At 50.6% G+C, this 12,741-nt stretch overlaps 1 protein-coding gene across 4 annotated transcripts in view; it reads left to right on the forward strand.

Moving 5' to 3' along the window:
* Positions 1 to 12,199, forward strand: part of ST3GAL4 (ST3 beta-galactoside alpha-2,3-sialyltransferase 4) — a 558,945-nt gene extending 546,746 nt beyond the window's left edge. For all 4 annotated transcript variants that reach the window (XM_086918360.1, XM_086918359.1, XM_086918354.1 and 1 more), the window contains one exon: positions 9,726 to 12,199. In XM_086918360.1, coding sequence (XP_086774486.1) covers positions 9,726 to 9,833 — 108 coding nt within the window. In that variant the 3' untranslated portion in view covers positions 9,834 to 12,199. The remainder of the gene's footprint in view (positions 1 to 9,725) is intronic.
* Positions 12,200 to 12,741: the final 542 nt, after the last annotated feature.

Below are 12,741 nucleotides of genomic sequence, written 5' to 3' on the forward strand. Positions count from 1 at the left end.
GAGGTAGCTCGGGCCTTGGTCGTGTAGGGCTTTGTGTGCGTGGGTGAGGAGGCGGAAGGTGACTCTCTTGCTGACGGGGAGCCAGTGGAGGTCTCTCAGATGTCCGGAGATGTGGCTGTTTCGTGGGATGTCGAGGATGAGTCTGGCTGAGGCGTTTTGGATCCGCTGGAGTCTCTTCTGGAGCTTGGCGGTGGTGCCGGCGTAGAGGGCGTTGCCGTAGTCCAGTCGGCTGGTGACGAGGGCCTGGGTGACGGTCTTCCTGGTCTCTGTGGGGATCCACCAGAAGATCTTCCGTAGCATGCGTAGGATGTTGAAGCATGACGAGGAGACGGCGTTGACTTGCCTGGTCATGGAGAGGGAGGAGTCCAGGATGAAGCCCAGGTTGCGTGCATGGTCTGTCGGTTTGGGTGCGGTGCCCAGGGCGGGAGGCCACCAGGAGTCGTCCCAGGCGGAGGGTGAGGAGCCCAGGATGAGGACCTCCGTCTTGTCTGAGTTCAGCTTCAGGCGGCTGGTCGTCATCCACTCGGCTACCTCTTTCATCCCTTCTTGTAGGTTGGCTTTGGCGGCGGCGGGGTCGTTGGTCAGGGAGAGGATCAGCTGGGTGTCGTCGGCGTAGGAGATTATGCTGAGGTTGTGTTTGCGTACGATGGCCGCGAGGGGGCTCATGTAGACGTTGAAGAGGGTGGGGCTCAGAGAAGATCCTTGGGGGACGCCGCAGATGACTTCGGAGGCCTCTGACTTGTATGGTGGTAGGCGGACTCTCTGTGTTCTACCGCCGAGGAAGGAGATGATCCATTCTAGCGCCTTGTCCTGGATTCCGACGTTGCTGAGGCGCCGTATTAGGGTGCGGTGGCAGACCGTGTCGAAAGCCGCGGAGAGGTCTAGGAGGATGAGGGCCGCTGTTTCTCCATTGTCCATCAGGGCTCGGATGTCATCGGTGGCGGCGATGAGGGCGGTCTCGGTGCTGTGATTGGCTCGGAAGCCGGACTGTGAGGGGTCGAGGGATCCGTTTGTCTCGAGGAAGGCGGCCATCTGCTTGTTGACGGTCTTCTCGATGACTTTGGCTGGAAACGGGAGAAGCGAGATGGGGCGGTAATTCTTGAGGTCGGCGGGGTCCGCTGTTGGTTTCTTGAGTAGGGCGCTGAGTTCGGCGTGCTTCCAGCTCTCCGGGAAGGTGGCGGTGTTGAAGGATGTGTTGATGATGTCTCGCAGGTGGGGTGCGATGACAGCGTCGGCCTTGTTGAAGACGTGGTGAGGGCAGGGGTCAGTCGGTGATCCGGAGTGGATGGAGTTCATCGTGCGGATGGTGTCTTCGGTACTGATCGGGGTCCAGGCGTGGAGGGTGGTGGTGGGGGGTGGTTGTTCGGTCATGCTGTGCGTTGGTTGGTTGTCGAAGCTGCTGTGTATGTCTGTGATCTTGTTGTGGAAGTATGAGGCGAGGGAGTTGCAGAGGTCTTGCGATGGGGTGATGTCGTTGTTTCCTGCGCTGGGGTTGGAAAGCTCTTTCACGATGTTGAAGAGTTCCTTGCAGTTGTGTGCGTTGTTGTCCAACCGGTCCTTGAATGCTGTTTTCTTGGCGGCGCGGATCAGCTGGTGGTGCTTCCGGGTAGCAAGCTTGAGGGAGGTCCTGTTGTCCGGTGTCGGTTCCCTTTTCCAGACTTTCTCGAGGGCTCGGCAGTTCTTCTTGGAGCTCTTGAGTTCGTCGGTGAACCATGGGGCCTTCTTGCTGCCGGGTCTGCTGGGCGCGGTCCTCAGTGGGGCGAGTTCGTCCGCGCAGTTGCTGATCCACTTCGTGAGGTTGTCGGCGGCCTGGCTGGGGTTCGCTGAGCTGGCAGGAGGGTGCTGGCTCAGGGAGGTGGCGAGCTGGTCTGCTGTGATCTTGTTCCAGCTTCTGCGGGCGGCCTGTTGTTGGTGATGGTGGGTCGGCGTTCTCTTGAAGGTGAAGTGGACGCAGCTGTGGTCCGTCCAGTGAAGCTCTGTGGCGTGGCTGAAGTCGATGTCTGTGCTGGATGAGAAGACGGCGTCGAGAGTGTGTCCGGCAAGGTGGGTGGGGGTGGACACCAGTTGCTTGAGTCCCAGGTTGGCGAGGTTGTCGAGCAGGGTGCTGGTGTTGCGGTCGTTGTTGTTCTCCAGGTGGAAGTTGAGGTCTCCCAGGAGGATGTAGTCAGCGGAGGGGAGGGCATGCGGGCTGACGAAGTCGGCGATGTCCTCGCTGAATTGGGTGCGTGGTCCAGGGGGTCGGTAGATCAGGGTGCCTCTGAGGGTGGTGGTCGGGTTGGTGTGGATCTGGAAGTGCAGGTGTTCGGCGCTGGTCAGGGTGTTGTCGGTGCTGGTCGTGAGACGGATGGTGTTCTTGTGGATGATGGCGATGCCTCCTCCCATCTGGTTGGCGTTTCGGTCCCTCCGGACGATCTTGTAGCCCTCTGGGATGGCGATGGCGATGTCGGGAGCTGAAGAGGCGTTCATCCAGGTCTCCGTGAGGAAGGCAACGTCAGGGGCTGTGGCGTCGAGGAGGTTCCAGAGTTCGATGGCGTGTCTGTGGACGGAGCGGGTGTTGAGCAGGATGCACTTGAGGTGGGTACTGCTGGTGTTCGGCTTGGTGGGTGCGGGGCAGGATCGGATGCATGAGAACTTGCAGGCGTGGCAGCTGAAAGGTCCGTTGGTGCGTCCAGGAGTGGCGACCAGTGATTTAACATCTAAAATGACATCGCAAATCAAACCGAAGTTACACTGGTTATGTAGTGAAAATGTTCAGAAACATTGTTTTTGAAAGAAGGTGGGGTGTTAAGCGTGTTTTGTTCCTAGAGATGTTTTGGGTTTTAGGGCAGAGAAGTTATGCTCTAGGCTGGCAAGAGAAAAGACTCATTTCTGTGCGCCAAGTTGTTTGCAGAGAACCTATTACGCGAGTTATGATGATCATAATAGATCATAAGATCTTAATATTTTCGAGTGTTAGTGGGGAAACGAAAAACACCATAGATAATGCACTGACGCATATAACCCTTCAGTTGTTATTGTGAAACCAAGTAATGAAACCAGGAAAAACACCTGCTTCCTGCTGTGCTTTACAAACCAGACGGGGGCAGGCCATTTTACTGGAACTACGTACTGTGAATAAACGTCGTTTCGCACATCGTCTTGGCTTACAGCAGTTTCCAAAAGGTCAAACTGGGAAGTAGATAGGGATGCCATTTGTTGGGAGCTGCTGCAGCGGGGGGGGGGGGGGGGGGGCGGGTGGTAGGGGGGTCCTGGAGGGTGGGTGGAGGGATGAGATGGTGTCTGAGTTGATCAACTCCTTTCACCCTCCGGTCTGATATCGGTTCAGCCCCCCTTCCCAGGTGTGGAGGAGGCTCTGACACCCATGTAAATAAATAGGGCGCCACGTGGGAACAGAAAGAGTGGGTGACACGCCCGTGAATGCAGCATAATTATAGCTTTCGGAGTCGGGGTGGGGGGGTGGGGGGGGGGGGGGGGGTTGAGGGGGTTGCGACCTGTACCAGTTCTATTTCGAATATTGGCTGGGCTTTTGCATCCAGAAATTGGAAAGGTCATAGAAAGGAACCATCTAGGTGGATATTGCCAGCTTACAAAACAGGGTGGAGGAATACTGAAAGAATTCAATGAAGAGAGGAGGCCACGAATGAGGTTGAAGAGGTTTCCTTAGATACAAGGAAGTGACCGACCGAGGGAACAGCAAGACAGCTACTGCCGAGTTCACACATAATAACATTTCACCACAGCAGGGTTGCCAAGGTGGCCCACGTGCCCAGGTTTTGACCCCGGACCCAACACATACTCTGAGGTGAAATAAGAAAGTTAACCTTTGCCAAACCTCAACTGATGATGTTGAAAGTGCATCAGCCCAGGTCCTATATATAGTCGTGAAAGTCTTATGATGCTGCATGTTTTGCAGAGTTCCCTGAGCACAAAAGTATGTGAGTATATCTGTTTGGTTTACAGATGATATCAATTCAAACAATGAAAGTCCATATCCATGTATCCAAGTTTGAAAAAAAGTCCTTATTTTATTTCTCTTCCAGATGATCACGAAGACTTGTGGATACAGCAGTGCAGTCCTGATATAATTTACAACAGCCAAACGCCGCAGTGCAGTCCTGATATAATTTACAACAGCCAAACGCCAACACGTGTTTCGTCAAGGGGCATCACCCAATGACTTCCTCAGGGCTGAAACAACAAATTATACCCTATTGTAAATCCCAATAGTTGGGAATACCAATTAAAATACCGAAAACCACCACCAAACATTACACCTAAGTGAGCCATTCCAAGAAAAAGCCTCGTACCAATAGGAAAGCCATCTTATAAGTCAAAAGGAAAAGGATAAAGCAAAGACATGCCAAAAATTGGCAAATAAAATAAATTCCAAAACATAACCATCGGATAGACCATGTGATATGAATAAGAACATGCTCATAGAACCGAAGAGAGAAAGAAAAGACACAAAGGTGAAGAACCTTAGGACGAAAATCTAGTCAGAGCAATTAAGCCGTCCAGTTAGTATAGTGAAAACACACTGAGTGCATGTCAGTACCATCACTAGGATGTATATAAGTAACCAAGGACCTAATAATTTGTATTACACTCAGGCCTGAAACTCACCAAAAGAATGATATCACTTGTAGATGTAAGAGCGGCTGAGTATCAGGAAATTCTATAGAGCAATCCACTGTGAATTATAATATAAAAATCACAGAATATTTAAGAACTAAACCTAAATGTAAAATCCATTGAAAAATAACAAAACAATTTTTGAAAAAAGTAGCACATTGGGTTAAAACCAAGAATTCTCTTACCCTTAGAGTGGTATCGTACTTTTATTCCTCACTAGTGTCTTCAAGAGTCTATCAATCTCATTGTAAAAACGATAGGCAAAATAAGCCTTTTTCTTGGAATGGCTCACTTAGGTGTAATGTTTGGTGGTGGTTTTCGGTATTTTAATTGGTGTTCCCAACTATTGGGATTTACAATAGGGTATAATTTGTTGTTTCAGCCCTGAGGAAGTCATTGGGTGATGCCCCTTGACGAAACACGTGTTGGCGTTTGGCTGTTGTAAATTATATCAGGACTGCACTGCTGTATCCACAAGTCTTCGTGATCATCTGGAAGAGAAATAAAATAAGGACTTTTTTTCAAACTTGGATACATGGATATGGACTTTCATTGTTTGAATTGATATCATCTGTAAACCAAACAGATATACTCACATACTTTTGTGCTCAGGGAACTCTGCAAAACTTGTTATTGTGACAATAATTACGATTGTGGGACACCCCCGCGCCGCACGGCCACCAGCTGCTGCGTGTGCCCCTCAGCCTTGTCCCTGCCGCGCTGCCTGCCTCGCCGCCGGCTGACTCCGTTGCCGTTTGTTTTGTTTTTGTTTTGTCAGACATTTGTGCTTGTCCAACTGTATTCTTGCCTGTGTTAGCGTTTTTTCTTTGTTTTGTCTCCCATTAGTGCCTGTTTGTTTATTTCTTAGCTTGCGTCCTTCCTGCTTGCCCGCCTACCTCGCCGCACTCCGTCTTCCCTCCCCGCTCCCCGCTACCAGCGCAGACCCCGCCCCTTTTTTCCTTCTGTTCCCTCCCCACTCCCGCCTCCCAGCTGCTCCGCCCACCCGCGCACTTCGCCTTTATATGGCGACCGTGCGAACGTGCAGCGGTCACGCGCAGCGGGCGCGCCGATTGTGCGCCAAAGGCGCGCCAAAGGTAAGCCCGTCTGCGCCCGTCCGCGACCGGATCGCGACCAGCGCCAGGACCCCTGGCCCCCGAAGACCCCGACCGACCCGCCTGACGTACTCCGCCGCCACCCTCATCGCTCTCAACTCCGGCCGACTCCCAGAATGCCATCAAGCCACACCACGACGCACCCACGGACCTTTCAGCTGCCACGCCTGCAAATTCACCTGCATCCGGACCTGCCTCGCACCAGCACCCGCCAAGTCGAACACCAGAAGCACCCACCTCAAGTGCATCCTGCTCAACACCCGCTCCGTCCACAGACATGCCATCGAACTCTGGAACCTCCTAGACGCCACAGCCCCTGACGTTGCCTTCCTCACGAAGACCTGGATGAACGCCTCTTCAGCTCCCGACATCGCCATCGCTATCCCAGAGGGCTACAAGATCGTCCGGAGGGACCGCAACGCCAACCAGATGGGAGGAGGCATCGCCATCATCCACAAGAACACCATCCGTCTCACGACCAGCACCGACAACACCCTGACCACCGCCGAACACCTGCATTTCCAGATCCACACCACCCCGAACACCACCCTCAGAGGCACCCTGATCTACCGACCCCCTGGACCACGCACACAATTCAGCGAGGACATCGCCGACTTCGTCAGCCCGCATGCCCTCCCCTCCGCTGACTACATCCTCCTGGGGGACCTCAACTTCCACCTGGAGAACAACAACGACCGCAACACCACCACCCTGCTGGACAACCTCGCCAACCTGGGACTCAAGCAACTGGTGTCCACCCCCACCCACCTCGCCGGACACACACTCGACGCAGTCTTCTCTTCCAGCACAGACATCGACTTCAGCCACGCCACAGAGCTCCAATGGACGGACCACAGCTGCGTCCACTTCACCTTCAAGAGAACGACGTCCCACCACCACCAGCAACAGGCCGCCCGCAGAAGCTGGAACAAGATCACAGCCGACCAGCTCGCCACCTCCCTGAGCCAGCACCCTCCTGCCAGCTCAGCGAACCCCAGCCAGGCCGCCGACAACCTCACGAAGTGGATCAGCATCTGCGCGGACGAGCTCGCCCCGCTGAGGACCCCGCCCAGCAGACCCGGAAGCAAGAAAGCCCTGTGGTTCACCAACGAACTCAAGAGCTCCAAGAAGAACTGCCGAGCCCTCGAGAAAGTCTGGAGAAGGGAACCCACACCGGACAACAGGACCTCCTTCAAGCTTGCCACCCGGAAGCACCACCAGCTGATCCGCGCCGCCAAGAAAACAGCATTCAAGGAACGGTTGGACAACAACGCACACAACTGCAAGGAACTCTTCAACATCGTGAAAGAGCTTTCCAACCCCAGCGCAGGAAACAACGACATCACCCCATCGCAAGACCTCTGCAACTCCCTCGCTTCATACTTCCACAACAAGATCGCGGACATACACAACAGCTTCAACAACCAACCAACGCACACCATGACCGAACAACCACCCCCCACCACCACCCTTCACGCCTGGACCCCGATCAGCACCGAAGACACCATCCGCACGATGAACTCCATTCACTCCGGATCACCGACCGACCCCTGTCCTCACCACGTCTTCAACAAGGCCGACGCTGTCATCGCACCCCACCTGCGAGACATCATCAACACATCATTCGACACCGCCACCTTCCCTGAGAGCTGGAAACACGCCGAACTCAGCGCCCTGCTCAAGAAACCAACAGCGGACCCCACCGAACTCAAGAACTACCGCCCCATCTCGCTCCTCCCGTTTCCAGCCAAAGTCATCGAGAAGACCGTCAACAAGCAGATGGCCGCCTTCCTCGAGACGAACGGATCCCTCGACCCCTCACAGTCCGGCTTCCGAGCCAACCACAGCACCGAGACCGCCCTCATCGCCGCCACCGATGACATCCGAGCCCTGATGGACAATGGAGAAACAGCGGCCCTCATCCTCCTAGACCTCTCCGCGGCATTCGACGCGGTCTGCCACCGCACCCTAGTACAGCGCCTCAGCAACATCGGAATCCAGGACAAAGCGCTGGAATGGATCATCTCCTTCCTCGACGGAAGAACACAGAGAGTCCGCCTACCACCGTACAAGTCAGAGGCCTCCGAAGTCATCTGCGGCGTCCCTCAAGGATCATCTCTGAGCCCCACCCTCTTCAACGTCTACATGAGCCCCCTCGCGGCCATCGTACGCAAACACAACCTCAGCATAATCTCCTACGCCGACGACACCCAGCTGATCCTCTCCCTGACCAACGACCCCGCCTTCGCCAGAGCCAACCTGCACGAAGGGATGAAAGAGGTAGCCGAGTGGATGACGACCAGCCGTCTGAAACTGAACTCTGACAAGACGGAGGTCCTCATCCTGGGCTCTTCCCCCTCCGCCTGGGACGACTCCTGGTGGCCTCCCGCCCTGGGCACCGCACCCAAACCGACAGACCATGCACGCAACCTGGGCTTCATCCTGGACTCCTCCCTCTCCATGACCAGGCAAGTCAACAACGTCTCCTCGGCGTGCTTCAACATCCTACGCATGCTACGGAAGATCTTCCGGTGGATCCCCACCGAGACCAGGAAGACCGTCACCCAGGCCCTCGTCACCAGCCGACTGGACTACGGCAACACCCTCTACGCCGGTACCACCGCCAAGCTCCAGAAGAGACTCCAGCGGATCCAGAACGCCTCAGCCAGACTCATCCTCGACATCCCACGAACCAGCCACATCACCGGACATCTGAGAGACCTTCACTGGCTCCCCGTCAACAAAAGAATCACCTTCCGCCTCCTCACCCACGCACACAAAGCCCTACACGACCAAGGCCCGAGCTACCTCAACAGCCGGATCAACTTCTACGCTCCCAAACGCCACCTCCGATCAGCCAACCACGCCCTCGCCGCCGTCCCCCGCATCCGAAGAGCGACTACAGGAGGAAGGTCCTTCTCCTACCTGGCCGCCAAGACCTGGAACTCCCTCCCGACCGACCTGCGCCTGACCCAAGACCACCTCTCCTTCAGGAAGAAGCTGAAGACCTGGCTGTTCGAGCAGTAGCGGCACCGACCCCCCCCCCCCCCCACCCCCCCCCCCCCAGCGCCTTGAGACCCTACGGGTATGTAGCGCGCTCTATAAGTGTCACTGATTGATTGATTGATTGACTGTCTCTTGACAGCGTTGGGTGGTAGCTGTCTGTGGTTCCCTTGATGCCCCATTTTGAGATAGTAAGCTGTAAACTTATTGCTACATAGGCTATGCGCTGTTAAAACCTCACTACCCATCGTTCGAAGTGTGCTTATGATGCTGCATGTTTATCTTCAGGTCTGTGCAATCGGTCCTTATGCTATATCTATGCATGCATCTTTCACCAATGCATACTTTTCCTTGGGCCATTGCATTGTGTTCTTGTTCACTGTAAAGAAGGGAGACATGTTATACTTGCTGCTCAGCCAGTGTGAGTGTGGTGTGCAATGTTGGTGGGTGGTGATGCTGTGGAATGCTTAATGAGTGAGAGTGTCAGTTGGTGTATGGGCTGAGCAGCAGAAAGGCTGCTCCTGGTGGGGCTCTCTTTACTTCTACTCTTGATCTTACCATCTTAATAAATACTACATAAGCTACCCTGGAAGTTGGATCTTCATTTCATGTCAACATTTTGGCGACGTGTTTTATAAAGAACCTGCGTGTGAGAACTGGATAGAAGCTAAGACTAAGTGAAACATAACTAGGCTGTCCGGTTTAGGTTTAAACCTATAATCACTGATAAAACCCCACCAGAAGGGAAATAGCCCTCACCAAAGTAAACATACAAACACTGAAAAAAAACCTGCACAACTAAATGCCATTCAAAGAAAGGAAAAGGAGAGTAAAAGTCATTGTGTTTCTTCCTGAAGGGGCCAATACAATGTAACTTTATTATATAAGGTAGCAGTGACTTTGACTGGGCTAACATTATTCTGCTTCAGTTGTGTGGTTTAGGGATGTTACTAAAATATTGTTTCTTCTTTTTTTCAGTTGTTTGGTCTTTGGTCTAAAGATACATGGATTAGAAGCATGTTGTACCATCACATTTACCAACAGAAAATGGACAAAAACCCTTGCTACATAAGCCCCCTATTCTAGTGAGTCAGTATTGATAGTAGGTAAAATGTCAAACACCCCAGGCTTTAAACATTCAATTAAGGTATTGTTGCAAGGATTTCTGCCCATACACAGAACTGTGCACAGAGACCTAGGACATTAGTGAATTGTGGTGTACCAGAAACTCTCCTCAGTACCTAGAAATCCCAACCAGCTAGCAATCCGTGTCACATTAGCTCTTCGTCCTATAGCAAAGTAATCAATGATTAGACAACCTAGAACATGCAACTTAGGACCATCTCTTGAATGGTGGGAAGTGAGAACACTCTTTTGTTATACTCTCATACCAGTCCACAACAGGGGTAAAAAAGAGACACAGTAAGGTTAAAATATTTATTTTAACGACGTGTTCTCATGAGCAGTATTTTAGTCAACATAAGCAGATATATGATTAAAAATAATATGGTCAGCATGGTTACAACTCCATAAAATACAATAGGAGGAATCATATTACAATGATAGTGCAAACAGGTGATATAGTGCCTAGTTTAAAAACCCTCCCTATATAGGAACTATGTATTATAAACTAAAGAAGGTCTCTTGAGCTTGTTTTGGGGGACCCCATTACCTTTCCGCTCAATAAGTGTAAATTACATCTGGATCAGCAAGGTTCTCTGCACACCTGGAATCTTCCAAGTGTGTGAAATTATGGCAAGTGTGCTATGATAAAGGGGCCAGAATCTTGCTTGGCTTGCAGCTGCCAAAATGTTGTGTCTAGAATGTGTTACACAGACAAGCCGATAAACAGGCTCACATGTTGTGATAACCTTGACGGATCAGCACTAACTGCACAGACTGGGGGCACGATGTATGCCTAGAGATGTCGAAAAACAAACCATTTCTCATATATAGACCTTTGCGAAACCTAACTTGCAAAAACAACTATGCAGTGTTGTGTGCAAAAAGCAGCCAAAGGTAAAATGGTGTTTAAACTTCTAATAAGCCATGCTAACATAACATGCACGCAAAAAGAGCCCCTAAACCATAATACAGTATAATGACAGGTATATGTGAAAAGAGTGCAGTCCCAAAGCATCTAGGATACTGGTGAAAAGAATTTTCAGATTTTTAGAAAACAATGAACACAGTGTGACTTGGAATGCTGCTGCTAAAAGTTCTTACCAAGTTCAACCAAGATTAGAATGATTTTTTTTGTATTTGCCGTGATTCAACTACATATATGAAAAGGTTGTGTGATGAACTGTCAAAATTGATACCTGAGCTGAAGTGCTTCCCTGTAAGAGTTCCTTGCCACTTGTTAGCTGGCATGCTGAAAGCATCTTTACAATCCTGAGAGTTAATAAAGAATGCTATTGACTTTGGTGCACGGTTTTGTTATGCACAGACCCTAAAACGCAAATATTTTTCATTTTGTGCTTTGTATGGCATAAACGAAAGAGTCATCCCAACTGTGTCACTTAGCTGGTGGCTCTCAGTCCTAGAGGTCATGAATGCTATATTATCCATGTGGCAACCATTTACAGAACTTTTGCTGAGTGATGATGCCAAAAGAAAGAAATGTGAGGATCTTCAGTCATAAATTGATAGTAATTTGAAAAAAAGTACACTCTGTGCGTTCTTAGATGTTTACAGGAAAGCATGACTGCTGTAGTGGACATAATAAAAAAAACTAGAGCCTGAAAACACCCTTGTCTATGAACTGTTCAGCATTATTGGTGTAGATGTGAAACATCTCCTTGAGAGTAGGCTGGGTGGCACTTTTAGTGACTTTTGCACTGCAACATATTCCATGTTACATTGTTTGCCACTTGGTAAGCAAAGAAATGTTGAGGAGCAATTCAGGAACTTTTCTTTTACAATGTATTAGAATTAGCCTTTCACCCACCATGGCATTTGAAGTCAATGGAGCCTCACTGTGGTACTCTGCACAAGTTATAGATCCCTTCCATAAAGGGAAATTTTCTCTGGAGTTTTAAAAGTACTGCTTCATTTTTGACTGCTTCAATAACTCTGAGGCTCAACGCATAGGTTGCAGAACCTGTCGCAGAGAATCACAATCTTCAGGTGCACTAGTATTGGCATGGATAGATATGTAAGTGGCCAGAGTTAGCAAATTGTATACTGGCTATTTTGGCTTTGCTAGTCTCAAGTGCCAATGTTGAGAGGGCCTTTTTTACAGATAAAAGTTTACATGGGAAGGAAAGAGCGAGCATGCATGACCGATGACTCACTGAAAAAGTATTGTATGGTGTACTACTATAAGTTTGATTTGTAAAAATGTATTTGGACCTCGTTTACACTGTACATACACTGTCTATATACCATGCACTGTATGTGCAGAAAACAAGCAATAATAAAAGCAAAACCTTCCATAAACACTGGCAAAACACTGTTTGTGTTGTTTTTAATGGCGCGAAAATGTGTAGCCACTGATAACCACTGTTTTTGTAAGGTATTGAAATCACTTGAAAACACTGAAAAAACCCCACCAGAATTGACCAAAAATAGAAACTGAAAACAGGAAAGCCTAAATATAACCTACTCCAATTTGAAGCCTGAAGTAACTTCTTGAAACTAAGTGTATCGTGTGTGACCTCAAGACCGGTCGGCCCGAACCTGGGCATGCCAGATCCTGCTGTGTTTGCCTGGACTTTTGGAGTGGACCTGCGGTCCCACATGTGAACTTTGGAATAATTTGCCGCAAGCACGGTGTGAAGAGACCTGCCAGTCTGTGTGTGTCCCTTAGTATTTCACTGCTACCAGTGATGCCATGTTGCCAGCCCCATGTGTAGATATGGGCTACTGGGTTGTGACCAACGTGCTAACTGTGTCCGTGGCACAAAAGAAACTTGTCGGAAGCCCAGAGGAATTGTGAGATTGTGTTCACCATGCTGTGTGCAGGGCACAAAAGAAACTGATCGGCACCCCT

This window comes from Lissotriton vulgaris, chromosome 4_1 (genome assembly GCF_964263255.1).
Source record: "Lissotriton vulgaris chromosome 4_1, aLisVul1.2, whole genome shotgun sequence".
Classification (NCBI taxonomy): domain Eukaryota; kingdom Metazoa; phylum Chordata; class Amphibia; order Caudata; family Salamandridae; genus Lissotriton; species Lissotriton vulgaris.